We start from the raw sequence: 27,632 nt of genomic DNA on the forward strand, positions 1-27,632 counted from the left end.
AAAAAAAAAAAAAAAAAATCAGTGATGAAATAAATATCACCTTACAAAACCTGTTACAGATACTGTGAGAGATTCTCACAGTTTAGTCCCTTGAGCWATAATGAGTCTGTAAAAAGATTTAATCYGGTGATCTCAAACTGCATTCCTCAAAGTCTGGAGTCCTGCAACTTCTAGATGTGTCACTTGTCCTACACACTTGAATTAAATGGTGAGACCATCTCACTAGCAGGCAGCCAAGCTTTGCTAATAATGGAGTCAGGTGTGCTGAAGCAGAGAGCTTTCTAAAAKTTGCAGAACTTGGGCCTTGATGAATGCAGTTTGAGACCCCTGAGGGTTGAGGCAAAGGAGGCGGCATTATGTAAATTTGACTTTCTTCATCTTTATATTATGTTACAGTGTTACTCATGGTAACACATTTTGTTGCACCAGACTGAAGCCCTTTGTCCAGGCTTTGGTAGAAAGAGAGAAAAGGGAGAAAAAAAAACAAACTCATTCAAATGGAAATGATCAAACTTGTTTTAATTTATCATGCCATTTATTGAATTTATTGGGGTAGTACAAGGYTTTGCTATTACTACCCCTTTAACACAGAAAAGTATCAATTAATCATGTGGTTGTAAAATCAACAGACTTGTGTATAAAATGTATGAATGCTTTTCAGATTCCAGGGGTGGGAGTCTTCAGGTGCTTTACACTTCCATTCAATGTGCTTCAGAAGTCTGAAGTTATTCTAAATCGATTATTGACACATCACAAATAAGTGAGAAGTCTAGACTTTGTATTTCTGCAAAAAAAARWAAAAAATGCTCCCAGTCTGCACTATTTGTGTAACCAGAAACAATGATATCAAATATAATGTGCATCTCAGTTTGTTGCATGTTTGGCTGGATTTGGTGTAAAGGATATACTCTAATGCCTGGAGCCTTTTTTTTTGGCAGGATAATGCATCCTTGCCRCAAAACGAAAATGTTCAGGTATCATTCGAGAAGCACAACAACAAAGTCTGAAGTGTTGGACTCCAAATTCTAGTAGGATGAGCAAGAATAACAGACCTGTAAAAGGATACCTTTATTATGCAAGCAGCTGTAAAGTCATGCCAAGTCAGTGTGTAGCACACTTTGCTGCTTTGTTAGCATCAGGGTTCTCCGTCATTTTCCAGTCGCTGAGAACCGCTGTCCTTCAACTTTTACATGCATCAGTGCTTGTTACTGGGCCTCTGCAGAACTTAAAGACGTACCGAGGAGGTAATTCATTCATTTGATTCAGGTGTGTTGGAGCAGATATGCATCTAGAAGTTCAGGACAGTGGCTCTCAAAGAACAGACCTAAAGTTGGACTACTTTTTTTCTAGCAATAGAGGAGAAAGTAAAAGAGTTACAGCCTTCTTTTAGCCAACTGACTAGCAGCAGTCATGTTACTCTTTGCTTCATAAAGCTTGAGAAAACACAAGTCCCCCCCACATTGGCTCTAGGACCTGATTAGGACTTTAAACAGGAATTCTTTTAAAGACTTGACACAATAACTTGTTTAATACCTTGATATTAGCTGCCTACTGTTCATTTAAGTTGTTCAGAGTACATTTCTGTAGACTCTCTTTGAGTYTCTGTAACTGCATTTCTTCTTCATTTCTACTTTCAATCCATATCTCAAGGAGATCTGCCGGTCGCCRTCTCTCTTCCCCACCAACGCTAACCTGGCTCATGCTAAACAAGGTCTGCTGGGTGACTGCTGGTTTCTCTGTGCGTGCACCTTCCTGCTCAAGAACCAGCATCTTTTAGACAAGGTACACAAACACCAGTTTTATCRTCCCTTGTCCTACTTGAGTGCTTTAAAATCTTTTTTTTTTTGCTTATATTCTGCATTGCTCAGTATTTTTTGTTGTATGTGTAGGTGTTTCCTCCTGGCCAGCCCCAGTGGGGCAGCAGCAAGTACAGGGGCTCCTTTCGGTTTCTCATCTGGCAGCAGGGCCACTGGACAGAGGTGACCGTCGATGACCGTCTCCCCTGCATGAATTCCTGTCTCTGTTTCTCACGCTGCCACTCCCCTTCTGCGTTTTGGGTTGCTTTGTTGGAGAAGGCCTATGCCAAGTAGGTAACTTGAGAACTTCCCCCCAAGTCTTTTATCTTTGTTTGACCTGATAAACCGTCAAGATTTTGTTTCCTTGATGCTTTGTTGAACATTCCCAGAAACATTTTGYTGAGGTTATCAGCAATTGAATTCCTGCTTAATTCCTTGCAGGCTCCATGGTTCATACGAGCAGCTCTGGGCCGGACAGGTGTCGGAGGCCCTCGTGGATCTGACCGGCGGTGTCGCCGAGCGCTGGAGCCTGAGGGAGTTTGGTTCAGACGAGGAAGAACGGCAAGCRGAGCCGGACAGTGATCAAGTCAGGAGGAAAAAGCTGGACCTGAACCTCCTGTGCTGTGTGAAAGAAGAGTGTGCATTGAGCTGCTCCACCCACAGCACTCCTGGAGGTTAGGAAAGTATTGCTTTGTAGATAATCCCACCACTGATCCCCCCTGCCTAACCCCGTCTTTGGCATTCCCCCTCGAATTAGGACTCGGTGAGCTGGATCAGCACCACGCTCTGACTGTGATGGAGTGGTTGGACGTGAGRAAGGTGTCAGGGAGTGAAGTGCGGCTGCTCAGGATCAGAAATCCGTGGGGACGATGCTGCTGGGCAGGTGCTTGGACTTGGAGGTAGAATGTTGTCGTAGGGAATGTTTACAGTCACGTTGGGTTTTTAGGAATATCCAAGTATGCACATGTAGACAAACCTGTTGCTGCACCTCTGTAACCCCCCCCCCTGAAAGGCCTTGAAACTGATAATAAATAAAAAGTCACTGAAAATTAAGCAATGAAAATCAAACATTGGTTTTACAGAATTTRTTTAGAAAATAAACTAATGCAACAAGCCTGGATAAAATGATGGTATCTCCAGAAAAGATTGAAAATAATTTGACCATAGGGATGTGTTAAAACACAGGTGTGTCCTCTAATTAGCATCCCAGGTGTCTTCAAGTTTGTAACAAAATCAGTCTGCATATTTAAATGTTGACAAGTAGTCACTCTGCCGTTTGCAGACAGGGTGTGTACYTTAGTGAACATGGCCCAAAGGCAGCAAAGCGGCRAGTTGCCCCAGGCGATTAGAAAGACAGTTATAGATAAAGCATGTTGAAGATAAAGGCTATAAGTCCATCATCCAGCAACTYCATGCTCCTGTCACTACAATTGTGCTCATTATTCAGACGTTTAAGGTAGCAAACCTCCCTGACTGCAGGAGGAAAACTGCAGGACTGCAGGAGATGACATGAACGTTAACCAAAGAGCCCAGAACAAACTCCAAAAAATAAAAATTAAAAATGACCTCCGATGTCAAGGTACATCAGTGTCAGACCTTACCATCTGTCATCATTTTTGCCCAGGTCTGTTTCTATATGTTTTAAATAATTATTTTTTGTTGAACCGCACTTGAAACACAATGTCTGATTTTCATTAGTTAACTTTCAGTGCATTTTTTGTTTACCATTATCATTTTAATCAGTTTCAAGTTACATCAGTGGTACTGTGGGCATTTTGGTCATTAAGAATGTTGTCCACGTGTGCATTCTGTTGTGGAAAGTTACTAAAACCTGCAGAAAAAAAAAAAGATCTGGAAGTTTTAAATCCTTTTCCTGAGCTTGACTTAAAAAGACAGCAATGCTGAGAACGTCATATTTTTGGAGCTGCTCATCATATGATCTAAACCTGATTTTTGAAACTTTTGAGGAGTGTTATATTTTACAGAGGTAAAAATAGACTGAGATGGAGTTTCCCATGGACACATTGAGTTACACCACGACTCCTGCTTTTCTTATTGTTTCGCTCAAAGGGCGTGGAGCTATAGGTGCGTGAGAATACATTGTAACTCTCATTTAAAAGGGATACATGAGACGATCATTGACATATAAACTTCTGTCACTGTCATGCTTACATAACAATATGAGTCACAATCACTACCTTCCCTGACTTCCCTTTGGGAGTAAAAAWTTTTTTTCGCACAATATGTTTCAGCATAAAACAAAATATTCGATGTTCACCTCACYGTGTAGTAAAGACCAGGTGGTAGGTCCAGTTTAATTTATCTCAGGACCGTCCATTTTTGCTCATAAAAAAGATTTGATAGCTTTAAATTTGGGGAGGCAGTAGAATTGCTTTTTAATTTTACCCAGGGAAACCATCAACAGCAGGGGTGCACTTTTGATGCGCTCAATGCTGCTTTTAGTTAATGTGTTAAACTTGTCTAAATATAGCAAGCTTTTACAAGAAGGACAGAAATATTTTTCTTATCAATCAAGCCCAAAGGAATTTATAAAGTGATGCCTATCTTTTAATGAGGAAATCGCATAAATTTTAGATCTGCAACGATGCTCCTACAAAAACCTGACTTTGTTTATTGAATTAAAATGCTGCAGCTAAGTTTAATTTTTGAGCAAGCAATACAATTCATAATGTTACGAATGAAAGTAATTGTTCAACTTCTCTACATGAAGATCACAACATTTTCCCAGCAGAACTTCACCATCATTGCGCCATGTCTCTCCTATGGTGCCCCCTGGTGGTAGGTTTTACTCAGGTCAGCTGCAAACCCTCGCCTGAGACTTCATGTGTTATCAGACCAATCCAACCTGGTCTGTTGCTCTTGCATTYGTCTTTAATGTGAATGCTGAGGTGCTCTGTTTAAATAGTTTGACCCAGATTAGCATGCAGAACATCTCACTGTCTGAACAATCCCTGCAGGTTTTCACTTTTGGAATGAGCTTCACAATGGGACTGCTGTCTTGGTTATCAAATACCTTTTTGCTTAAAACACTTAATGCCAGTTGACTCATTAGCAAAATTAGCAAAAATAATCTGTTTGTTGAACTCAGACTARTGAATGTATTAAACCCTTTTTTGAGTTGATCTCGTCTTTCAAACTGTTTGACTTTCAGCGGTATTGGTTGGAGTTTCCTCGACCCAGTTTGCGCTGCGGAACTGCGAGCCCGAACAGCAGAGGGCGAATTCTGGTTAGACGAGGCCGAGTTTACGTCTCAGTTTGATGACATCACAGTGGGATATCCAATTGGCAAAGATGGACTCTTGAARAGTGTTTACACAGGTTATTCATCTATTATCTTTAGAAGCTAGTGTCAAACATTTAGTGGCTGGCTCAGACTTTCTGATGTTTTTGTAAATTTCTCCTCCTCTTACAGGAACCCTTCTCTCACACAGCCACCAGCTGGCTAGCCGGTGGATAAAAGGCCACTCTGCTGGCGGAAGCCGAAACACCAGCAGCTACAGCAGCAATCCCAAGTTTTGGCTCAGAGTGTGCGAGACGGGCGAGGTTCTCGTGTCCTTGCTGCAGCATCGAAAACGCAGAAACACGGAAAAATACGCACAAGCGGACCYGGAGGACAGCAGTAACACAAAGCACCAGCATTACCAAGCTATTGCYCTACATATGTGGAAGGTCTGTCCCGTGCAAAACATGATGATGACATGTGTGTTGGTGTGCAATTGACTTGGAAATGATTCTCCACAGGTGGAAAAGAAGCGTTTCAGTCTGAGCCGGATGTTAAACAAAYCGCCTTGTGCTTCTACTCACTGCCATTCCTACGAGAGAGAGGTGGTCCTGTGCCGGCCGCTGGAGCCTGGATACTACCTCCTCATTCCCAGCACCTACCAGCCAGGAGCCGAGGCCCGCTTCCTCATCCGGGTCTTTTCCTCCTCCGCCACGTCACTCAGGTAGGAATCACCTGTAGGGAGCAGAAAGTGCACCACACGTTTAGAACATTAGAATAACAATCTTCAATTTATCGTGGTAGATTTTACGTGACAGATTAGCACAGGAGTGTGTTCTGTGTCCTGAATGTATTTTTTTCCCAGGTTCTCGACTTTCTGCAACCTTTTCGTCTATCTAGGGTGTTTCCTGTTTACATTTCCATTAAAATTACATTGTTTGTTGATTACGTCCTTTTAATCTGAGCAGCTTATCCCGAGGCGAGCGTTGCACAACTTCAACCGACCAAGATGATTGTCAATCTAAACAGAAGAGCTGCTTAAGAAGCGTGTAAATAAGAGCCAAGAGTGCTAAAAGTAACTCTGGAGGAACTTCAGAGGTACCCAGCTCGGCTCCAGGGAAAAATTGATCAAATTTTAACGTTCAGTGAATATCTCCATTGAATCTGACTGAACTCGTAAAGAAGAGAAGGGAAAATATCAGACTTGAAATTTGTGAAGCAGGCAGAGACAAATCCATAAAGAAATGTGGTTTTGCAACTCTTTGCACATGTGGACTGAACACAGCTGCAGCTCACATTTTTCAGGTTTCTGTTTAAGAAAATTGACAATCATGCACCAACTTTCTTTCACTTTACAAATATATTCTGCTTATTGTTGGTCTATCTCACAAAATCCCTATAAGATTTATAGAAGGTGGTGGTTTATGAACATGTAAAGAAAAACAAAATTGTGTTTACACGTTTTTGGTAAATTTCCCCCCCCCCATTTTGGTAGATTTACTCAGATGTATCATGAGAACATGACCAGGTGTGACTAATTAGAAAACAAAAAGCTGACATTTAAACAATAAAACCACTTTCTTTTTACAGAGCATGGGTTTATTTGTCTGTAAATATTTATATCTCTATAAATACCACACTTTTCCCCCTTAGAAGAAGTGTGACATTATTGTTTGCTAATTAAATAACAAGGCCATTGCTTTCCTCAGTGCCCTAAAAAGCCCAGCGCCCTCACTGCCACTGACGTCAGATGGTGAGTGGGAGACCAGCTTCTTCCGCGGCTCGTGGATAGAAGGAAGGACRGCAGGAGGAAGCAGGAACTTCCCGTCGTACTGGCAGAACCCCTGCTTCCCTTTTGCAGTGTGTGATGAGCCAGCACTGACATCTGGAGTTAATGTCAGGATTACTCTGCACCAGAGCCGCCCTGACACCGATTTGCATCCCATTGGTTTCCACGTTTACAAGGTCAGTCAAATACCAACGGATTACCCATGCAGTCTGTTTACACGTGAGCTGAAATTTCCTTTTTTTTTTTTCCACTTTTTTGACTCTAAAGATCAGTCAAGTTATTTTTATCAGCATCAAATAAACTTAAATATACTTAAATTAACTTAAAATAGTRAATCTGAGGTAATATTTTAATTTTAGGTTTATTATTTACTCAGGTACTGCAGGTGGAGTCAGAACAGATSGCAGCCAAAGAAAAGGATCCTGTGATCAGCTGCGTYCCGCACTGTTACACCCAAGATGTCAGTCTGACCTGCACTCTTCCTCCTGGATCCTACACCGTAGTGCCGTCCACTTATCAGCCCGACTGCTCAGCAAAGTTTATAATCAGCCTGGCTAGAAAAATACACAGGTTAGCTCTGTTTTCTATGGTTTTATCAACAGCTCTGTCGCATCAAAGTACAAATGTATTACTTTTTGGTATTAACAGGACAAGATGAGAAGATCTATTCAGCTGTTTCTTTATTAAACACAAGTCCCTGTCTAAGCTGCTCTGACCTTTCACCTATTTGCCAGCTTTTTTCTATCCTCATGTATAGTTCATAACACCCTCTTTTTCTCATTTTAAATATTAAATCAGGCTAATGTTCTCCCGTTTTAGTTCTGCTAGGATTACCAGCATTATTTTTATTTGTTAAATGCTAGAATAATTTATATTTTCACATTTTTTTGTTTCTCTTTTATTTTTTTTTCTAAAGTTTACRCACGCCTCCTTAGTATTTAGTASATTTCCCTTTTAAATGGTACGACTTTCAGTATTTCTACATAATCTTCTTTYCGTGTGACGTCGGCTATTCTGTGAAGTGCACCAATTGCTTTTGCAGSAAAAAATCCACACATGATGCTGCCAATGCCATATTTCATCACATGTCTTCAAAAATGTATTTATTTTTCTCCCTGAATGCTTTTTACTATTGCTAATCTTGCTTACTACATTCTGCATCATTTTAATCATCAAATATAGATAATTTTAGTATACCCAACTGGCTTAAAATTGGAACAGTTGAGTCTGACTCAATGTTTGTGAGGAAGAGAGATAAAAAGGTTATGCATCTTTTCAAACGGTGTCTTTAAATATGTGTTTTGGTGGTGGCGTCCCCGGCTAGTAAACTCGGCCAAAACATCCCTCCTTCTGTTCTGCAGTCTGCTCTGTGTGTGTCACACTTCTTTTTTTTGGTTAAATGTAGACATTACAAAGGCTTATCGATACATGTAACCAAAAAGTGAAGTCCTCTAAGGCTGAAAGAGAGAAGCTGATGCTGACTGAAATGAGTTTGCTTATAAAAACTTATTGAAAAACCGCCATTTCAGTTTTGATCTAAAATAATGTTTGTCTTATGTTTCTGCCAGGAAAGTGGTGAAAAGTCAGGAAAAGCTCGGGAGTGCCATTCACGAGGTTTGTTAGTCTGGTTACATGATGCATCATGTCAAAATGACATCGAAACAGATAAAAAAAAAAGATTAGCTTTGATTATTGATTAAATAATGCATTCTGCTGTTTCTTAAACAGTCTTGGATAAAAGGGTTAGCCTTTCTTTTTTTGTCATTCCTGGGTTTTGTGTTGCAGTCATAGTTATACAGCATTTTGAAAACATACTTATGGAAACTAAAGTTAGCAACTACAACTAAGTAATTAAACATCTGGTCAGTATTTAAGTCTCATTTATGATGTGACCTTTAAAGACAGTCATTGTTAAAGCACAGAAAATATTAAAAATTRTTTATACATCTAGTGGATTTTTAAAAACTTTATTTAGTTTTAATATCATATTTACTCTGAGTGGACATAATATTAAGGTTTTGCAGCTGCTCAGTCAGAGTCCCTCACTTGAATCTGATAGTGAATCTGGCGGGAGCTAAAGAGGCCTTCCAATTTTGGAGATTTAGCTTATCATCAAATCAGTAGAAACATAAAAAAACTGCTCAGCAATGATTAAAAAGATCTTCCACTTATTATTGAGACAGTTATAAATAGTTTTTGACAAGTAAAAAAAATCAAATATATTTTAAATTGAAATCTGCCAGGGGTATGAGTAATTTATTTCTGCCCACTTTTTATTCTATCTAAAAATCAAATAGATATATTTTCTAGAAAATCAACAGAATGGGATCCAGGGAGATTTGACAGAATGTGTCACATCGACATGACAGAGCATGCATGTTGAACTTACTTTTAGATTTTAGCTTTACCACTTGTCGTCAAAAGGTGGCAGTACTGAATAACCTGTCTTGTGTTTTGTGTCTCTGGGTGGCAGGTCTCTCACATCTCTGTGATGAAAACCTAGTTCTCTGGGACTGACGTCAGCCCACCACGCCGTGCCTCTTGGCCCACGATGAAACGCCCGGTTGCACCGTCAGTGCCGACCACAGAAAGCATGACTGTGTTTGTGTTTGTATATATGGACCATGAGCGGCTGGCCAGGCAGGGGGACAAACCACAGGGGTCTCTGTACAGCTCCACAATCATCTGTGATTAGGACATCAGAGGTTGTCGGTGGGCTGGGCTGCTAATGAAGTATGAYGGGACTGGCTGGTGTAAACAAACAGCGGCAACTGAAGAATACCGCCACTGCTCTCGCTCATTCACTCACTGGTGCGCCCGCCGGCCCAGAACAAAGAGTCCTCTCATGAGGGTCCACACAGAGGCATGGGAGGCATGGGGGGCAAGGGGAGCGGGGATGGTCTGCGGTAGCAGARCCAACCAAACCGCACAACACCAAACCATACCAACCTAGAATTTTCCAGACATTCCTTCCCCTGCATACATTGTGCATTGTWTATGTCAAGAGGCAAACACTGCTTTGACTATCATTTTACATTAAAACGACTAAAACTTTGAGCCAAACCCAGAGAAGTCTACCTAGTTCCCATCCTCACCCTTCACCTCCTTTTTAGTCCCTTAAACTCGGTCCAGAGCTCTTGCTGGACCTGAACAGAGCCACTGTTTGAAGTTGCCGCAAGAACAGAGGACAAGCAAAGGGGATGAAACGAGAAACACGGCACATCAGAGGATGCCGGTTCAAACAACGAGGCCGCCAGTTCTCGTTTTCTTGTATTGAGGCTGTGCATGTGCGGTGGTGTGTGTCCATCTGCTCGTACCCGTCCATATCTGTGAGCTGAAGTCAGTCGCTGCAGCCAGAGGGACTGCACACTTTTACATAAACAGGATCTCATTGACCAGTGGTACTTTGTTGTATATTTATACAATTAGTTATTTATCATATTTGTAAATATTTGTTATAAATTAAATAAAATGTTAAACTGAACAAAATTGAGTTGTTTTAATTGGATTTTGACATGTGTTGGTTTCTCTTTGTGTCTTTTTCCAGTGAAAATAGTTGTTTCCAAAAGTTTTGAGACTGTTTTTTTTCCGTCTCAGACTTTATTGCTTTAACTTTGACTTCTCTTTCTCATATCTCTATGCTATACTGAAGGTTAGTAATAAATGTGCCTTGTTTTAAAAAAATTTTTATCAAGAAATACATCAGGTTTGTGTTTTAGTCATTGTTTTAGACCACTGAATTGGGCCACATTTTCCCTGTGACACAGTGCTCCTTCAGGCTGCAGGAAACCTTGTTCATCAAAATGCTACTGGATCTGGATTGCTACTTATAAAGAACGTTTTGATATTTTTAGTCATTCAGATGAGAACACATTTAGCATTTTGGCTAGCACARCTTATTGGGAAATTAAGGTCCTAGACTCTAGGACCTAGAGTCTAGAAGAAGAGTACAAAGGCAATAAATTCAAGTTGCTTGAGGGTCCACCTCGTTATGTGCGCGAAGGAGCGTAACGCGCGCTGAAGTGTATGGGAAAACTTCATCGGCGCGCCCCCTCTGGTGCTGCGCCCCTATGCGTTGCATACCCTGCATACCCACTTTTTGCACACTGCTTGGTACCACACTATGCCTCCATTCACACCACATGGATTCTATAACTCATACCAAAAGATGCCCTAAGTAGTGTAAAATGTGGCAGACATGCATATTATGTTGGCWTTTGTGCTTGGAAAAACGTTTCAATCAGTGTTATAAAACTTATTTTTCTGAAAAAATGAAATTTGGGTTTTAAATAACTCASTTATTTAAAAAACTGAGTTATATCACGAGATATATCTCAACTTTTAGTAATGAAGCAACATATATCACTCATTTTTTTTGTTAATTTAAGGAATGTTATTAAAGAAAATCAACTCTTTAACCATATTCTTATTTATCGTGGTGCGCGCCATTGACTCATAATCTCGTTTTTTCACGTCAAAAAACGAGATTCTCAGTGTCAAAACTTCTGTGGCTCTGCGCCTGCGCGCTTCACTCTTGACCTCTCCAGCTCGCTGCAACTGCCAACAAGCCGCATGCGCGTCCAGGAGCAAGGACCGCGCGTCACCGTTCCTGCGGAACTCGGGAGGCTGTTCTCGGACTCCGAAAGCTAGACTCCCATCTAGAAAATAATGAACAACAAATTTGATGCGTGAGTACAGATTTTGATTAAATATGTGCGTTACAGCGGCATGCTGGTCGCATTTAGACACTAACCGAGAGCTGAAAAGTTACTATGGGCGACGTTGTATTAAATGAGAGGTGTGTCAGCTTTATGGCGTGGTAGTATATTCTTTGAATTTGTCTTTTTTGAAGTCATCTGAGAGTGAGGTTCCCTAATATGAAAGTATATATTGCCGAATAAAGCAGTAATGTAAAGTAAAATGTTTACTCAAGGTTGGTCAGTAGTTAGCTATAGCATAGCATGCCTGGAGCCAGTTAGGCCCTCAATCCYCGGTGTTGTAGTAGTTGAGAAGTGAAAGACGGTGTGCGAACACGGGGAAAAAGTAGAATCAGAGATCCCTAATATACAAACAGATGTACTTGCTCTCCGTTTGACAGAAGGTGAGTTGCATTTAATGCACCACATTCATAGAGGAGGATRTGCGCTTCTGTTTTTCAATTAAACATGATCTGTTTTAAGATTACTGGGGAAATAAATTTATCAGAACCGGCTAGCTAAAGTAACCTGCAGCGGATCTTCACGCCACGAGGTCATCATAGTTGACATTTATGTTTTGGGGTTTGTGTTAACATTTTCAGTTGTGAATATACAGTTGTGAATAAAAACAAGAATGGACTTTTTCATAACTAAAGCACCACTAATAATTAGAGCCTCCATTATAATCATAGACTTTATTAAAATCTGTTTGCCTTTGATATCAATTTAGAGCCAACTCCTGCATTTATTTAGGTTCTCATGCTTCCATCTAATCCAGGTTGAAAGACGATGACAGTGGAGATCACGAGCAGGATCAAGGCTCACCGAAAGACAGTGAAAAGGAAAAACCTGAAGAAGACGACAAAGAGCAAAACATTATAAAGAAAAAAGTAAGGCAGTACAACAACCTCTTGTCACCCCTGCAGAAATGTAAGAAAACCACAGACCCTGAGGGCATTGCCTAGTCTTCTTTGAGGTTTGACTTCAGGATTAAGATTTTTTATCTTCTTGAAGAAAAAAATGTGCGTTGGGTTCTTTAATCAAAGAACCCAACGCACCCAACGGTTTTGAAAATTAATACAAATGAAATATGACCCATTTGCATGCAAAATTGTATAAACTAAAAACTGCTGTTTTAGTTTAATAACATTAAGGCTGAGAGTTCTTGATTTTGATTAAACTAACAAATGTAAGGGTTAAAGGTAATTTTCATTATTTTACCTGCTGATAAAGGCCATTCCAAGTAAAGTCTTTTGTTTTTTTGTTTTTTATCCCTTCCTCACAGTCATGTAATAACAGTTCTAACTACACTGGTTTCTTGTTGTGGTAGATGGTGGTGCCAGGACCAGGAGAGCATCCCCTTCAGTACAACTTCACGTTYTGGTACTCGAGGCGGACTCCAGGGAGACCGGCCAGCACTCAGAGCTACGAACAGAACATCAAGCAGATCGGCAGCTTTGCCTCGGTCGGTTATTTATCAACTCATTTGCATATACGGTCTCTACATGCTACATTTGTTGCCCCTTTTCTTCTGTTATTTATGTAAAATCCTTTGCTGTTCTCAAGGTGGAGCAGTTTTGGCGCTTTTACAGCCACATGATCCGGCCTGGTGATCTCACAGGTCATAGTGACTTCCACCTGTTTAAGGAAGGCATAAAGCCCATGTGGGAGGTGAGGATTTTGAGATCCTAAATGATGATCTCAAACTTTTCTGCTTGGTCCATTTGGAGCATGATTTTCAACCTTGCCTTGGGATCATTCCTCGTCTTTAGGATGATGCCAATAAAATGGGTGGGAAGTGGATCATTCGCCTAAGGAAAGGCCTGGCGTCTCGATGTTGGGAGAACCTGATCCTGGCCATGCTGGGGGAGCAGTTCATGGTCGGAGAGGAGATCTGTGGCGCCGTCGTGTCTGTACGCTTCCAGGTGAATCCAGCGACACGCAAAGCACACACCCGCTGCGTCGCTTGATCTCAGCACTCAGACCCGTTTTGTTTTGAATCAGGAGGACATTATATCCATCTGGAACAAAACGGCAAGCGACCAAGCAACTACGGCCCGCATCAGAGACACGCTGCGCMGAGTCCTCAACCTGCCTCCCAACACCATCATGGAGTACAAGACACATACAGACAGCATTAAGTATGTATGTCTCCTCGTTTTATMATTTTTTCCTTCAACCTTTCTGTTTCCTAATCATTTTTAATAATTTTTGCATGCTTATTAACCTGTTTTTAGTAGTGAACCATATGAATTTAAAATTTTACAACTTGTCGCYTTTAATTTATGTATTATAACTTACATGATATACTCTTATAACAACCACAAACTTCAATGTGTTTTTATTGGAATTTTAAATGATCACTCCTCAAATAAATCACCTTTGCTTAATTTTTTACATAAATTTGCCTGTGTGTAATTTAATCTGAGGCTAGAAAACATTATTGATCTAGCAGCATCTTCAAGACCGAGGAGCACAGCAGGGTTGGATTAAAAAGCAATTTCCCAAGCTTTCAACATCTCACTGTTCAATCAAATCATTTGAAAATAGAGTATGGCACAACTTAACTTTCTAATCATAGACGCAGCCTAGAGGTCCATGGTAACTTGGAGGAGCTRCAGAGATCTCCAGCTCAGGTACGGAAATGTGTGGATTGGTCAGCTGGAAAACCCAACAGGGTGCTCTGATCAGATGAGACTAAATTAGACCCTTTTTTTGTTGTTCTTTCTTTCTTTCCTTCCTTCAAAATGCTGCTTGGTGGAAGGTTAACACTTGCACATCACCACTGTGAAAAATGGGAGTGGGAGCTGTGCGGGTGTTTTTCCTTCAGTGCAAACGGGGCAGCTGGTTAGAGTTGRCGCTAGATACGGAGCAATACTAGAAAGAAAGTTTGATAGAGGCAAAGTTGTTAGTCTGATGTAAGAAGCTGGTAGTGACGCATCCCAAAACACAGCAACGTTCACTCAGCAGGCATGTCCGACTTTTTCATGGATGTCRGAACAACGCAAAAATCCAGTTTGTGCCACGTCCATATGTRGTAYTAAATCGGATACGTAGTTTTCAGAAATGTCTGCAGTGTGAACGGTCAAGCAGCATTTTAACAGACTTTTACGTCATTGATCATAGACGTAAAAGTCTATGATCAATGCAAGACAAGCATCATAATCATTCACCAGAAGAGGCTAGCCGCTGTAAATTCTAATTATGAAATTATGAAGAAGTCAGACTATGCATCCAGATGGACTTCTCTGCAGAAGTCACAGTCAATGCCACATAAACGGCTTTGGCTATTGGGTGGCTTTCTTTTTACTTGGCGCGGGACACTTTGGGTTCGTAAACTGTTCACGCAGAAGTCTGACTGCAAACACATCATTTAGTAACATAAACAATCGCAAAAACAAACAAACAAATGGATTTGAGCAYTAAGTCCCAACGTCAGAACGTAACCGATTTGGTGTAAYATATTCAGACACTTATGCATACCTTTGCAGTACCCCGAAATWAAAATTTGTAACACTTGTAATTAAAATTTAAAACCTTAGCATTATTTTCATCCTATTTCACTGTTGCACACTAGTATGTTTTTGTCTGCCACATAAATCCTGATGAAATGCATTGAGGTTTGTGGATTTTCTGAGAGATAAGTTATTTTAGTTAAGTTGGAGAAAAAAGGCTTAAGTTTTGCRCAATAAATATTGTGTTGTCCTGTTTTAAATAATTATCATTTAACAAGATTCACATTTTGTAGCGAGATCAGATTGTAAAACTATTTTCAAAATAGCCGTGGGACGAAGAAGCAATTAAACGTCTGCAGCATATGGGAGGAAACTGGCTGTAATGGATGCTACTCACTCTGTCGCCATGTTGCTAATCGGGTTCTGTATCCTGAACCCACTCGAGTCTTTTCTGCTCTTCTTGCCAGAATTTCAGCTTGCTTATCTGTTTTATGCAGAACATTCATTTTCATTTCATTTCTCCTTACAATAATGACGGAAGCAGATTTTGTTTCCTGAAACTGCCTCCTAGTCTCACCTGCTTGAGGATGAGAACCATAAAGRCTTCTTAATCATGTTGCTTTAATTCAGTTYCAGTCAAATTCAGCTTAAACACCTGAAGCAGACTATAGTTTTTCCCCAGTAGTCTTTATTATGTGTGCTGTATTTTTCCTCTGGATTTCTGCCTCTTGTTTCTAGATTTTGAGTTTCCTTTGACTTAYGACCTCTTAGAAAACATCTGGCTTGTAGAAACCTGGAKGCTTTATGGGAAATGTTTGCTAGCCTCACCTCGCTTAGATATTTACMCCCAGAGAGCGATTAGAGAAAATGTTTCAGTTTTGTTCTGAATCCAGCGTCACGTTTAAAATCCTCAATTGATYCCGGCTTTTATGGGAGACGGCTTCCCCAAAGAAACCAAAATCATAAATATGTCGACAAAGAAGTGGAAATCTGGGTTGTTTTTACTGCTGTTTGAGTAACCTTAAAGTAAACCTTTATATTTTACTGTGAATGATGAAGCACTGGATGCTCCTCTCTTCACAGAGCCTGGGAAGACTTCCATGGTCTGGTGAATGCTAGTGGCGGACGTTAGCCCCTCGCACGGAGATACTCTGGGAAGAGTAAGAGCTGCTTCTGGTTTAGCTAATGAGAACTAAACGGGATTCCCTTCCCGGTGCGTTTTAACATCCTCCTGCCGTTGTCCGTCTGGTTCGTGCAGGTTTGTGCGTTAACGTGGCGTGTTGAGGGGTGGACAAGTCCAGGGCTGGATACCTCTGCGTGGATCGGCACCGTGGAACATGAGGACAGAGGAAATATCCACAGGAACAGAGGGCCTGAAGACCATTCCCTATTTTTGTCCAGTTTTGATGTTTGAAAGGAAAGACACGCCAGCGATCGGCAAAGCGAAGAGAAATAATCAGTCAACCGGAGAAGAACGAAGCCTTCATTATTCTTGTTTACGAGTTTTAACATGTTAACTTGCCAGCAGAGGGAGGCTGTGTGACTGGTGTCTGCTCATCCGTCTGTTTGCTGCCAAAGTGTGCTGGACAAAATACAACGAAACTTGTTTGATGTAGAAATGAATGTCATGTATTGTTGAGCAGAAGCTGTTGACACGAGTCTGCTSAGGAGTTTTAGTGGGACTCAAACAGCCCAACAAATGGACAAAGTTTTATTACAGCGATGTATTTTAAATGCCATTCCTGTCATTCTGAACACAATYACATCATTTTTGTGTATGATATACTCATCTATACTTTATGAATCTATCATTTCACTCTCTGACATGGACCTTTTACTCTGAAAAGAGACGGGCCGTCCCGTGGTGAGCAGAACGTCGTATCACAGCTTTTCTTTAAGGTTCACTACTAGCTGCCTAAATCACAGTGCCTGGCCTCGAGCCGAGAGCTGTCCCTTCAGTTCAAGGTATACRACGTCTWCAACTGGTTCATAGAAAGGACTTAAACGTCCACAGTGAAAGCCTCCCAAATCCGATATTTATCACCTTTTACAGTTTATCAGCAAATTACATGAAACTTTACCCAGGATCAGGGTTTCTTATAGATTTCATCCTGGACAATTCTTTTTTTTTTTTTCTTTTTAAGGTCTGAAGTTTGTGAGTAAGTCTAATTCTGCCCAATATGTTGTGGCAAATGATGAAAGAAACATTGTCGGAGATGTGCACCTGATGGATTCTAGCAATAAAAGTTAAATATGCATCTGCTGCTAAGACTGGCTCAGTGCTTTTTTTTTCTGCGTTGTTGAAAGCTGGAACAAAAAAAGCAGCTGTAGAGGAAGAATCCAATGTTTTCGTTTCTTCCTGCCTTTGTTCTTCTTTGCAATCGAAGGAGCTTGGCTGTTTTTTTCTTATTTTTTTGGTTTTCAGCTCATCTCGAAGAACATGTGGTTCTGAAAAGACAGCAACAATTTAGAGAACTTACTTGCCATTATTTCTGCTGTTGCAAAATATATTACAGAAATGTCAACATTTGTACTATGTATTAAAATACATAGTTGAACAAAAATCTAAACTGGTAAATTGATCATCGGTTTTACAAAAGTTTTCAAAATCTCAACCAAGACATGCCTGGATTTGATCAAATCTACCATCTTGAGTTTCATGATCTTAGCTGGCACATGATCACAGATATTGCATACTCATAGAAAAATATGACGGGATGATCTCTGAAACTATGAAGACAAGTTATGGACTCCAAGCAGCTACACTAAGTTTCATACTTGCCAGTAAGAAAGTAGCTGCCAGAAGCAGGAGTTTAGTATGTGGCTCCAAGCTCTGCGGCACTGCAGAAAAAAAATAAACCCACCAAAGTTAGGAAACTGATTTTGATTCAGAAAAAAAATTATGGCTATCTCAAAGAAACTCATTCACCAAACAGGTGAGAAATGTCTGGGAAGAATCTGATCCCTCACAGCTTCTGTCTTTGRAGCTTTAACGCCCTTTTTTGTAGTATTTTTCTTTTCTAATTAGTAATTTAACCGCCATTAATTTTATTTTGCTGGGATTTTGTGTGATACACCAACAAAGGGTGGTGCACAACATGAGCCCCTTAACGATGATATATGTGAATGAAACCAGCATCAGAGAGGTAACAAACATGAATATTTCCTAATTACTTGAGACCAAACGCAAAATTTATGCGGGAAAACCGACACTGCAGATCGCCCTGAACGCACCATCCCCATTTTGAAAACCAGGTCTCATTTTGCTTTCACTTCCAACATTATGCACGACCTCATATATGGTTTACTTCAATAAAACTTTAAATGCTTTGGCAAAGCACTGCATTGTACCAGCACAATATACCATCCTACACTGGAACAGGCCCATGAAAAAAATAAAAGATCTCTCACCGTTTCACAGGTGTCATTTCTGTAACAAATGGTGAAGGGTTAGAACTCACCCTCCAAGCCAAAATATTCATGATCCGTGTTACGTTCATTGCTGAAGCCGGGCCACTTCTTCCATATTGTACCCATTTGTTCTCCAATGTTGGAAACAATCTGTAAATCATTTTAAAATCATTATTAAAATAGTGCTGTGATGGTGGTGTGGGGATTTGGAGTGACTTACAAAAGTATTCATGCCTGTAGAGCCTCCTTGTATCGCCAATTCAATAATTTTATGCAATAGACAACAGAGCTAGAGGGAAGATGAATGGASCTAAATACAAGGCAATTCTAGAAGAAAACCTCCTGGACGCTRACAGGGATTTTCAAATGATGTGAAAAAGTCCAACAGGTACGAATGCTTTTGCAAGACATCGTAAATAAATAAGATTACCTGAAACTGTTGGTTGGCGAAGCAGCGGAAGGGGCAGCAGGGGCCCTGAATTTGGATCCTGGAGGCTCCTTGCGGGTCGCAGACCTCCAGGAGAGGGGTGAACATGCTCCACCTGACCACACAACCAGGCAAACACGCAGCAATAAGCAACCTGGCAGAAACACGGCGCAGTGCTTCACACGGTGGCACGGCCTGCCCTGATGCTTGGGTAACCACATTTTCAGCTGTCGTGACTCTGCAGCACAAAAACCATTGTCTGCTCAGTGTCGGAAGGCCTCAAACTGGGGCACRATTTATTCTCGCACGACTGAGAGAATATTTATATCAAGTCAGTCTCTGGTCACTGGAACCTCTGAGGGGTCAGTCCTAATTAGACTCAAAGTTGAAGAGTGCAGATTCACGTAAAGGCACTCCAGAAAGCCTGGGGGTTAGATTTAGGCCATAGGAAAAAAGGAAGTATTTTTGGGGCGACTCTTCCCATCACTGAGAGCCCGGAGCATCTCTGTCAGTGTATTTCCATGCAGGCAGCTGCTTGGTGAACTCTTCCAGGTTTAGACTGCAGCTGCAACTGCGTGGAACATTAAAGACTCGCATTGCTATTTACAGAAAGGCCTGAGAATCTAAAGTGGCTCAGTCTGGACAGACAGAGGATGGAGTGACATGGAAAAATGTCCATGTGATAAGCTGTTCAGTCGCTCAATCTGATACAGTATGGTATTATTTATACTTAAATYCAATTTCCTACAGTAGGCCTGCATATCACCAACATTTCAACAGCTCTGTCAAACTAAAGCGACAGAGAAAACTTAACAGTGAAACGTTGTAACATAAAATATACAACAAAGTTCAGGTTCCTGTAAAGGCAAATGCTATATTTCAGTGTTTATCCCGACTGACCTCTGACATACGGTGCCAATGAGATGCTTCGWAGGTGAATAAGCCCTCATCTCCATCAGGCAGCAGCCCAAGCAGCAGGCGTCCACCCTGAGGGGCCTTTCAAAGTAAAAGACCTGCTGCCCCTGATAGTCGAACCCCTGCAGGGAGCAGGCCCGAGCCGGGCCACAGAAATGGAGGCACATACAAGAGCTCTCTGACGAGAAAGGGGCAGAACCAGGAATAAAGGAGAATACATTAAAATGCACGACCTTTGACTCTCCAGTTAACCTTTTCGTTTTGATCGTAGTTGAAAGAAGCGAATACCCTCCACAGCCACAAACATCTGTGACTTGCTGCTTCCGGTGGTGATGCTGTAAATCCTTCTGGAAACACACTGCGGGCCTGCAGCGAGAGAGCAAGAGTCACACTTCAACACAACAAAACACACAAATACACAAAAACATAGCAAGGGTGCAAGGGGTAAAAAAGTATGCCTTCTTTTGGTTTTAGTGTTTCAYATGTCAAGAAATTGAACATTGTTAAGTCAAAATGTACAAAAACAATGTTCAGACCTCACCAACATTGTGTCATTAGTTAAAAAAAACAGTTTTATGTGAAACTATAAATCCACTCCATGATTGGCTTTCATGTTTTGATGATAATGTGTACTTCTGTATGAAACAGGTTGTATTTTTAAAAAACAGGGACCTGATAAAGTGTTAAAATTGTTCACTTTTCCACCATGACTGTGTTCACCCACACTCACCCCGTAGGTCGGGTCTCGCAGTGACATGTATCCGCCTGACTGTCTCTAACGCCGACAAAAACTGCAGTCCTGCTTCATCGTTAAGGTCCTGCTCCACCTCCTCGGGYGTCTTCGSYGCTGGTGGCTGCATGCACACGCCCTGTATCCCACCACCATGAGGCCTGAGATCTGAACTGTGTTTTTCAGATTGCAAGTCAGGAGGCACTTGGTGGGACTTGGCGTCTTCCACTTGAGTCTGGCACTCGCAGGACGGCCCGCATCGGTTCTTGAAAGCCCTGAAGATGCCCTGGATGTGCTTCTCTCGCTCAAGTGGACCAAAAGGAGGAGGCTGACAGGTCACTGCTGACATGATGTGSACCTGAACATTTCGTACACAGCCAGTGGTTAATGTCTGCTTATCTCACACATGTAGGAAATGTGTACAAAAGTATTTCCATTGTGCAGAAAAGCAACAGTTTTTGAAGATCTTTTTATGTGAAACTCAGTCAGACAAGACGGAGATTTTGGTTTGGGCTTTGACTGGGTCATTTTAATGAAATAATTWACTTAAATATAAACCATTCTATTGCAAATGTGGTTGTATATTTAAAATAGCTGGAAAGTAAACCCAATAACCACAGTCTCAAACTTTTTTCAGCGTCTAACAGTTATTACGTCCATTTATCTTCTCATCACCAGCTTCCTCGGCCCTTCAGAAGAGTAGCCTTCCCACAGCATCATGCTGCCGCCACCATGTTTGTTTGGAGATGATGTGTTCAGGGGGATGTGCAGTGTTAGATTCCCACTGCACATACATTCAAATCCGTTGTTTGCAACAGAAAACATGAGTTTGAATGCAAAGTTCTCCAAACATTGAACTTTTTAAATTCCTATCCTCTTGTAAAAATGCAAAAACAACAAATGATTTATTATAGAAGGCCTTACCTTATTCAATATGTCTACATGTTGCAGAAGATTTAGAAACTCTCTTTTCTGACTCAGTGTTTCTCACTAGTCTGCTCCCTGGTAGCAATATAAACATCAGTCTTGCCACAGAAGCCAGGCTGTGGCTCTTTTCGTATTCACATCACACACTAGCACTGTTGTCTTACTCTTTGGTCCGTGGGAATACCAAACTAAACTCCTGCTTAACGGTACACTCAACATGTAACGTGATMCCCAACAAGGTCACAGGGTTAAACATTGTAATCCTCTTTTATATCTCTGGTCAAGAGCAACAATAAGAAAAGCATCTCATTCGTTCTTACCGTTAGCGGTCACCCTTCATGCGTCTGGTCAGCTAACTATGAGCTGGAAGCAACCAGGCAAACTTTAAATTTCAGGAGGAGTTCAGCGTCAACCTCATGACCATCTGTGCGTGTGTGACTATTCATGTAGCCAATGCCTTGCTTTGTGTGTGTGGATCTCCGGACGTCTCACGCCAACTAAGTCTCCCTGCCGGCTTTCGTTTCCATCTCAACCAGCCGGATCCACCTTTTGTTGCTCCAGAAAAGCGCCACTCAGCCATGAAATTGAAGTCCGGCTCCCAGAGGTGGGTGGACGGTGCGGTGAGATTGTGTTTCAGGGGGAGGGCGGAGATGTTTCTGCTCTCTTGACCTCGACGATGATGTTGGACGTTGGATCATAGTTGTGATGAGCATTAAAAAAGAAAACGATCAAATGTGCAAAGTAGCAGCAATCTGAAAGCCATGCAGTTGTTTTGGATCTAACATTTTTTTTAAATCTAAGGAACTTACCACAGGTAAATAAGAAATGCATCAATCACAACAAGTTTATGTCTTGAAGTGCAAAGCTGTACCAAACAATAACATTACAACCATATTATTTTTTACCGGTATGTTCTGTTTCTGTAAAGGGATGCRCAACTATTGACAAGTTAAAATACTTATAATAGCAATCGCTGTAAAAAACAAAAAACAAAACAACAACATTCAGCAATGTAATGTGCAGCCATGAATTTTATCTTGTTTCAGCAACCAGTATTATAAATAAAAAGTGAAAAAAGCTAAAACAGCATACAGCAACAAGTAAATGTAAAAGATCATAGCAGAACTGTTTGATATRTTTATATGTATAACATTTGAAGTCATATCTCTCACACGACCTAATTAATGTCTTGTTTTGCTCAGAAAAGTCCAGTTCAGCTTCCAATGGATGGAGGTGTTTCTTTGCTGGACCCAAAATGACGTTTCCAATCAGTGTTTTGGGCAAATTAGTTTGGAGGTAGAAACCTTGTGTTTATGTGATTATGTCCAGCCCTCCTGACCATCACCAATCAACACTTTGCATGAAAAATGAATTGTAGAGGGAACATTTGTTAAAAGTGACGTCTCAGGCTTGTTTTTTTTTGTTTGTTTGTTTTTTTAATTAAAACAATGCTTTAATTTTGGTTGCAACAATAAAATGATTAAAATTAGAATAAGAAACTGATATTTCATCTGCATTTCTGTTTGATAAACAATAAATTAATAAAAAGGGCCACAGAGTGGTCGCCAGAACAGGTGGTGAGTGGAGTCTAATTACTCCACACACGCTCTGTGATGACTGACTGGGGTGCATTGAGGTTACTGTGTGTGTTTGGTCTTCTGTGCAAGTTACAGAAATACTCTACATGATAACATATGAATCCCAAGTCAACAAGGCTACAACTAAAGACAGCTACATATGACACACATGAGAGGTGCTATACATAACTTGAAGCAGCATATGGCAAAGATGTTGGTAATGTTAATGCAGGACATCAGCTGGTGTTATTATGATTCTTAATATACCTACAGCGCAGCGATAATGTGTTTTCCTACTTACGGATTACTTCTAGAAATATAAAGGCACTGTACATGTATATGCAAGCTGAGCCAGGACTGTGTGCCTGCAGGTTAACTAGCCAGGAGATGCAGAGGAGCCTCATGCAGCCCTGGAGCAGGACAGTGTGAGGTTGAACTGCTGCACTGCAGTCCTGCAAGGTTGCTGGAGCAGAAAGACTTCTGGTGATTATCATGAAAAAAACCCAATTTTTTATTAGAATGTGCTTTTATTTGTTTATTGCATATGAACAATGAACACGAACAGCGAAAGTCAACACACCTTACTTTCTCACAACCAGAAAATAATGAAATGCATATCAGGTTACGGGTTCTGCATTGTGTTCAGTAGCYTACACTCAAGGATGCGGGCGCTGCAGCTCTCGCCTATGATCCTGATGCAGCTTTCAGAGTTCAGTTCAGCGACGCTGGAAGCCGTGTTTGTATTTCAAGTGAAAGTCCCGAGGCTTTCCTACTTCCTGTGTCCCGCTCCTATTCTGTTACGTCGGTGAGGTTCTCTAATGGAGGGAGATACTCCTTTGGATCCCCACTGAACGGTTTGGAGGGAGGCTGGTTGAAATGGCCCATTAGGAAGATGCCGGTCGTGCCGATGAAAAACACCAACGCCATGATGATAAAGCAGACCCTGTCGATCACCCGAGCAACCAGGAACCATTCTTCATTTTCCTAGGACAAAGTCAAGTGTTAAATGTTAATGACTTCTCCCCACAATCAGCACAAACATGCTCAACACTTTGCAGGAGCTTACACTCTGGAAGCTGCTCTGCTGCCTTGCGGTCTCTGCTATGTGTTTGCAGGATTCCACRCACTGCCTCAGCTCSGGAGAGGCCTGAGCCAGACTGACGCTGAGCTGCTCCGCTGTGCCTCCTTTCAGTCCACCGTCTGTGTAAAAGACGAATCATGTAGTTATACTGGCACTGCATCTTATTACCGTCCACGACAAGTATGTTCTGATCAGAACTTTGCTTTCACCGTGTGAGGTAAAGCACATTGAGAAAAGCCGAAGATGGCGATGCTTACGAAGCTTTTCTAACACCGACTTCATTAATCCGTTCCTCTCTTTGAGTTTTTCAAACATCAGCTCAGATCGAGCCACTTTTACTAAATATTCCTCTGCTTTGGCGATGAGGGCGACGGAGCTGCGGCGCCGGCTGTGGATTCTGTCTCTGCCGGGAGTTTTTCCTTCAGTGGTTTCAGAGGCTCTTTCACAGCTTGGCGTCCAGGGTTTCATCCTCATCCTGAGCAGCTGAGGCAACACGTTCAGGAAGATCTGAAGACGAGAAGGGATTGGGGTGAATCTCCAAAGGAAAAGTCACTTATCAGGGTTAAACAGCATCTGATCTGGAAAAAAACTTTCTACCTTGCGARCTTTGTTTGTCATTTTGTGAGTGTTTGGGGTTCGTAAGGACACGTTGAGGACAATCACGCAGTTTATTATTACAACGGTGGTCACTGACATCACAAACATCAGATATCTGCAGTGGGAGATTTCGGAAAAGAGATAAATCACAGTTTTAAGTCAGCAAAAAGGTAGCCAAGAGGGAACTAAAAGTGAAGGACTTGGACTTACTTTCCAATAAGAGGAACTGCTTTTGACGTCTCCGGTACTTTCTTAGCGATCAGVAAGAGAAACACGGTTTGGCCCAGGAGAGAGTAAATAGCCATGTTGCACTTCTGGCCACCAGCTGTGAGAATTGAAATCGATATTCAATCAGAGCTGAAACCAGATTTTTTATTTTTTTTTTTCAGTGTACAGAAACACACTTAGCCTTTTTTGTTCACCGTCTGACATTTAATCAGACTGAACTTTTTTTTTGTCTCGGGGTGGATATAATTGATAAATTATTTCTAATTTTTAAATCAATTTCATGTGGAAACATTAAGGTAATTTCTCAAACTATCAGCCATGTAATTAGAAGCAAATGGCTCGTTCAAACTGATGCTGGCTCTAAGTGGATTCAGCAAAGTCAATATTTCAGAGTTGATCTCAGTCTTATAGGAAAATTGTGCTGAAAATGTGAGTGAAAACAACTCTTCAAACTTGACTCAGTTACACTTGTACTGGTAGGAGAACTATTGTTAGAATCTCACTGAAGGATAAATAAAAAAAATCTGACCCAACTAACGCGGTTTAAAATAAAATAACTTATGCGGTTTGTAAGTTCTTACAAATTTTAAGGAAATCTATGTCAACGTTTAATTTGAAGAAATAAATTAGAAATTCTCTTAAAAAAAACTATTTTGGCACTTAGCAAACAGAAATAAGTCTGATTATGTTTTTGTATTTCAATGTGAGACAAGAGAACATTTTTCTTTTTTAGAAGAATAGAAACCTTTGGCAGGTAAAAAGTAAACCAGGAGGCCGAGGGAGGAGAAGAGTACGCAGGGGACAATAATGTTGATGACGTAGAAAACAGGTTTTCTCTGGATGATGAGGAAGAAAACAATCTGCTGGTACTCCAGGTCGTCTTTGGTATACTGAGTGTTGATTATCTTCTTGGCTGGTCTGTGTTTGATCGCCCACTCGCCGTTCTCTAAAACCACAAGCGTCGACAATTTCAGTTTCCACTGTAAAAGCACCAGCTTCTAAATCTTAAACTGTTTTTCTTTTACAGCTCTTCAAAAGCTTGTTAAATGAGTTTCTGTACCTGTGAAAGCTTCTTTATCAATTTCCACCCACTCCAGTGTGTAGTTATCTTTCTTTTGGAGCTTCAGTTCAATCTCACTGGCRCTGTAAGTCTGGGATCTGAACAYAGAGAAGAAAAACATGGTCTGACTCCTTAGTGAGGACAATTGTAAATACTGTACATCTAAAAAAAAAAAACGTCCCGSTCCAGATGAGAAATTGATGACAAATGTTCAGAAATGAACAATGATTTATTTTTATGCCTAAAGAGACTGGATTAGAAATGATCTGTTTCAGTGTTTTCATATTTAAGCTGTCTTTGAATGTTCTGCAATAGCTAATGACCTCAGGATGATGCATTTTCTGTGTATTTCTTTGCTGGTGCTTTATCTTTATTTTACATTTTCATCCTATCGCAACTTTGACTTCACTCCTGTAGTGTTCGCCGAATCTTAATGTGCACCACCTACAGCTGCAGTGCCTTTAGTTCATTTAGTTTGTTTTATTGGACCCACAAACGTCTGACAAACWTTAAATGCTTCAAAGAAGRCATGTGTGGCAGACAAAAAAACAGGTGAGTCAAACTAAGAAAAATRGAGCAGAAGTGAGTCAAGACAGACCAATTTAAAAAATACATTAAATTGTAATGGATAATCTGGAAGTAAAAAATTACTAAATCAGGAGATATTCAAAGTGAGATCAGTGCAACAAACCAATAAACACTGATCAGGATTTTTGTGCCACATATTGATTTTTAAAACCCTTAAAAAATCCCAGAAAACAAATTGAACAGACTTATAATATTTTATTCTTTCAGATCAGTATGTTAGGACATTAACTGATTAACATWGTTTAYATTTTGTTSWYGTYTTTTCTCAGTTTCTCTCTCTTTTTTTTTTGGATGTCTCATTACTGYCTGGGCGTACCTACCGGAAGACCATTGTGCAGTTTTGCCAGTCAAAGGGAAAATAGTTCACTGTGATGGCGCAGGCGCTGCGGTAGATGGCGGGAGGCAGCCAGTACACACAGCCGTCCGGAGATACCAGTGCGTTACAGTAATATGCWACCTCAAATTGTCCATCCACACTGGAGCAAAGAAACGAAGGCAGAGATGTACCAGAGTAACACCCACAAATAAACTGTCATTCTACARCATTTGCACGCTTCATGTATGAGTTCATTTAAACAAAARAAAGCTCGAGTCACTCTTAAAGAAATGTTAGTTTAGATGAACTTACTTGTTTTCTAATATGACGTCGGGCAGCCAGATGTTTTTGGAGGGAACCCGTAGCTGAGATGTTATGTTCCCGTATAGATCTGATCTCGGTGGTTCGTCCCACCTCAGTCTGTAGTCACACCAAACCTGCACACAGCAGGCCTGCTTGCTTCACTYTTGAATTTCTRACTAGCATCAAATCACTGCGCAGTTTCACTGTATATAAAGTTACCATTTCTATCCACACGCTGGTTGTCAGAACCTCCTCTTTTTCATTCTTAGTGGAAGAGAGAACAGGTTTCAGTGTTAGATCATAATAAACCTGTGCAGCGACTGGCTGTAAAGGAAGCCATCAGAGTGAGAGCAGGTCACCAGAGAGATGAGGTTGGTGAGGGTCATCTTGATGGAGACTTGGGTGACGTTTCCATTTTTCTCATTCGGTTGCACGTTCTTGTTGTAGCCCTTCATCAAATCTTTGAAAAGTTGTCCCTCAAGGTTGACCGCACA

At 40.9% G+C, this 27,632-nt stretch overlaps 5 protein-coding genes across 10 annotated transcripts in view; 3 read left to right on the forward strand and 2 right to left on the reverse strand.

Annotated features, from left to right (window-relative positions):
- The window catches only part of LOC103479369 (C-C motif chemokine 20), a 32,833-nt gene extending 31,826 nt beyond the window's left edge, over window positions 1-1,007 (forward strand). Inside the window, 1 exon segment of the mRNA XM_074186873.1 lies at window positions 939-1,007. Within this exon segment, the coding sequence (XP_074042974.1) occupies window positions 939-1,007 (69 nt within the window).
- A 616-nt stretch (window positions 1,008-1,623) lies between these two features.
- capn10 (calpain 10) lies at window positions 1,624-9,473 on the forward strand. Its single transcript, XM_008433825.2, has 12 exons — window positions 1,624-1,782; window positions 1,890-1,979; window positions 2,076-2,086; window positions 2,238-2,470; window positions 2,554-2,695; window positions 4,969-5,135; window positions 5,230-5,486; window positions 5,559-5,761; window positions 6,747-7,002; window positions 7,203-7,396; window positions 8,395-8,440; window positions 9,300-9,473. The coding sequence occupies exons 5-12, from the start codon at window positions 2,592-2,594 to the stop codon at window positions 9,327-9,329; spliced, it is 1,257 nt and encodes a 418-aa protein (XP_008432047.2). The 5' UTR covers window positions 1,624-1,782; window positions 1,890-1,979; window positions 2,076-2,086; window positions 2,238-2,470; window positions 2,554-2,591; the 3' UTR covers window positions 9,330-9,473.
- Window positions 9,474-11,331: 1,858 nt separating this feature from the next.
- Window positions 11,332-17,247, forward strand: eif4e2 (eukaryotic translation initiation factor 4E family member 2). Of its 4 annotated transcripts, XM_008433752.2 has the most exons (9): window positions 11,333-11,514; window positions 12,302-12,413; window positions 12,854-12,988; window positions 13,090-13,194; window positions 13,296-13,448; window positions 13,528-13,664; window positions 14,105-14,159; window positions 16,062-16,138; window positions 16,237-17,247. In XM_008433752.2, exons 1-8 carry the CDS (start codon window positions 11,495-11,497, stop codon window positions 16,095-16,097), a joined length of 753 nt encoding a protein of 250 aa, XP_008431974.1. In that variant the 5' UTR covers window positions 11,333-11,494; the 3' UTR covers window positions 16,098-16,138; window positions 16,237-17,247. The 4 variants fall into 4 exon arrangements, with proteins under 4 accessions (XP_017165709.1, XP_008431974.1, XP_008431972.1 ...); XM_017310220.1 differs by lacking the exon at window positions 14,105-14,159 and having other exon boundaries at window positions 11,332-11,514; window positions 13,528-13,668; XM_008433750.2 differs by lacking the exon at window positions 14,105-14,159 and having other exon boundaries at window positions 11,334-11,514.
- A 339-nt stretch (window positions 17,248-17,586) lies between these two features.
- On the reverse strand, window positions 17,587-22,349 carry LOC103479371 (phospholipid scramblase family member 5). Of its 2 annotated transcripts, none has more exons than XM_008433754.2 (7): window positions 21,709-22,349; window positions 20,462-20,819; window positions 20,020-20,097; window positions 19,717-19,909; window positions 18,820-18,931; window positions 18,440-18,539; window positions 17,587-17,819 (listed from the first exon to the last, which is right to left on the reverse strand). In XM_008433754.2, exons 2-7 carry the CDS (start codon window positions 20,808-20,810, stop codon window positions 17,722-17,724), a joined length of 930 nt encoding a protein of 309 aa, XP_008431976.1. In that variant the 5' UTR covers window positions 20,811-20,819; window positions 21,709-22,349; the 3' UTR covers window positions 17,587-17,721. The 2 variants fall into 2 exon arrangements, with proteins under 2 accessions (XP_008431976.1, XP_017165708.1); XM_017310219.1 differs by lacking the exon at window positions 21,709-22,349 and adding an exon at window positions 21,386-21,698.
- A 1,130-nt stretch (window positions 22,350-23,479) lies between these two features.
- On the reverse strand, window positions 23,480-27,626 carry chrng (cholinergic receptor, nicotinic, gamma). 2 transcript variants are annotated; one of them, XM_008433826.2, is made up of 11 exons: window positions 27,498-27,626; window positions 27,358-27,402; window positions 27,148-27,272; window positions 26,840-26,995; window positions 25,932-26,029; window positions 25,617-25,817; window positions 24,854-24,968; window positions 24,644-24,758; window positions 24,304-24,553; window positions 24,032-24,165; window positions 23,480-23,949 (listed from the first exon to the last, which is right to left on the reverse strand). In XM_008433826.2, the coding sequence occupies exons 1-11, from the start codon at window positions 27,591-27,593 to the stop codon at window positions 23,755-23,757; spliced, it is 1,530 nt and encodes a 509-aa protein (XP_008432048.2). In that variant the 5' UTR covers window positions 27,594-27,626; the 3' UTR covers window positions 23,480-23,754. The 2 variants fall into 2 exon arrangements, with proteins under 2 accessions (XP_008432048.2, XP_017165305.1); XM_017309816.1 differs by having other exon boundaries at window positions 27,148-27,287.
- Window positions 27,627-27,632: the final 6 nt, after the last annotated feature.

This window comes from Poecilia reticulata, linkage group LG17, assembly GCF_000633615.1.
Source record: "Poecilia reticulata strain Guanapo linkage group LG17, Guppy_female_1.0+MT, whole genome shotgun sequence".
NCBI classification, from domain to species: domain Eukaryota; kingdom Metazoa; phylum Chordata; class Actinopteri; order Cyprinodontiformes; family Poeciliidae; genus Poecilia; species Poecilia reticulata.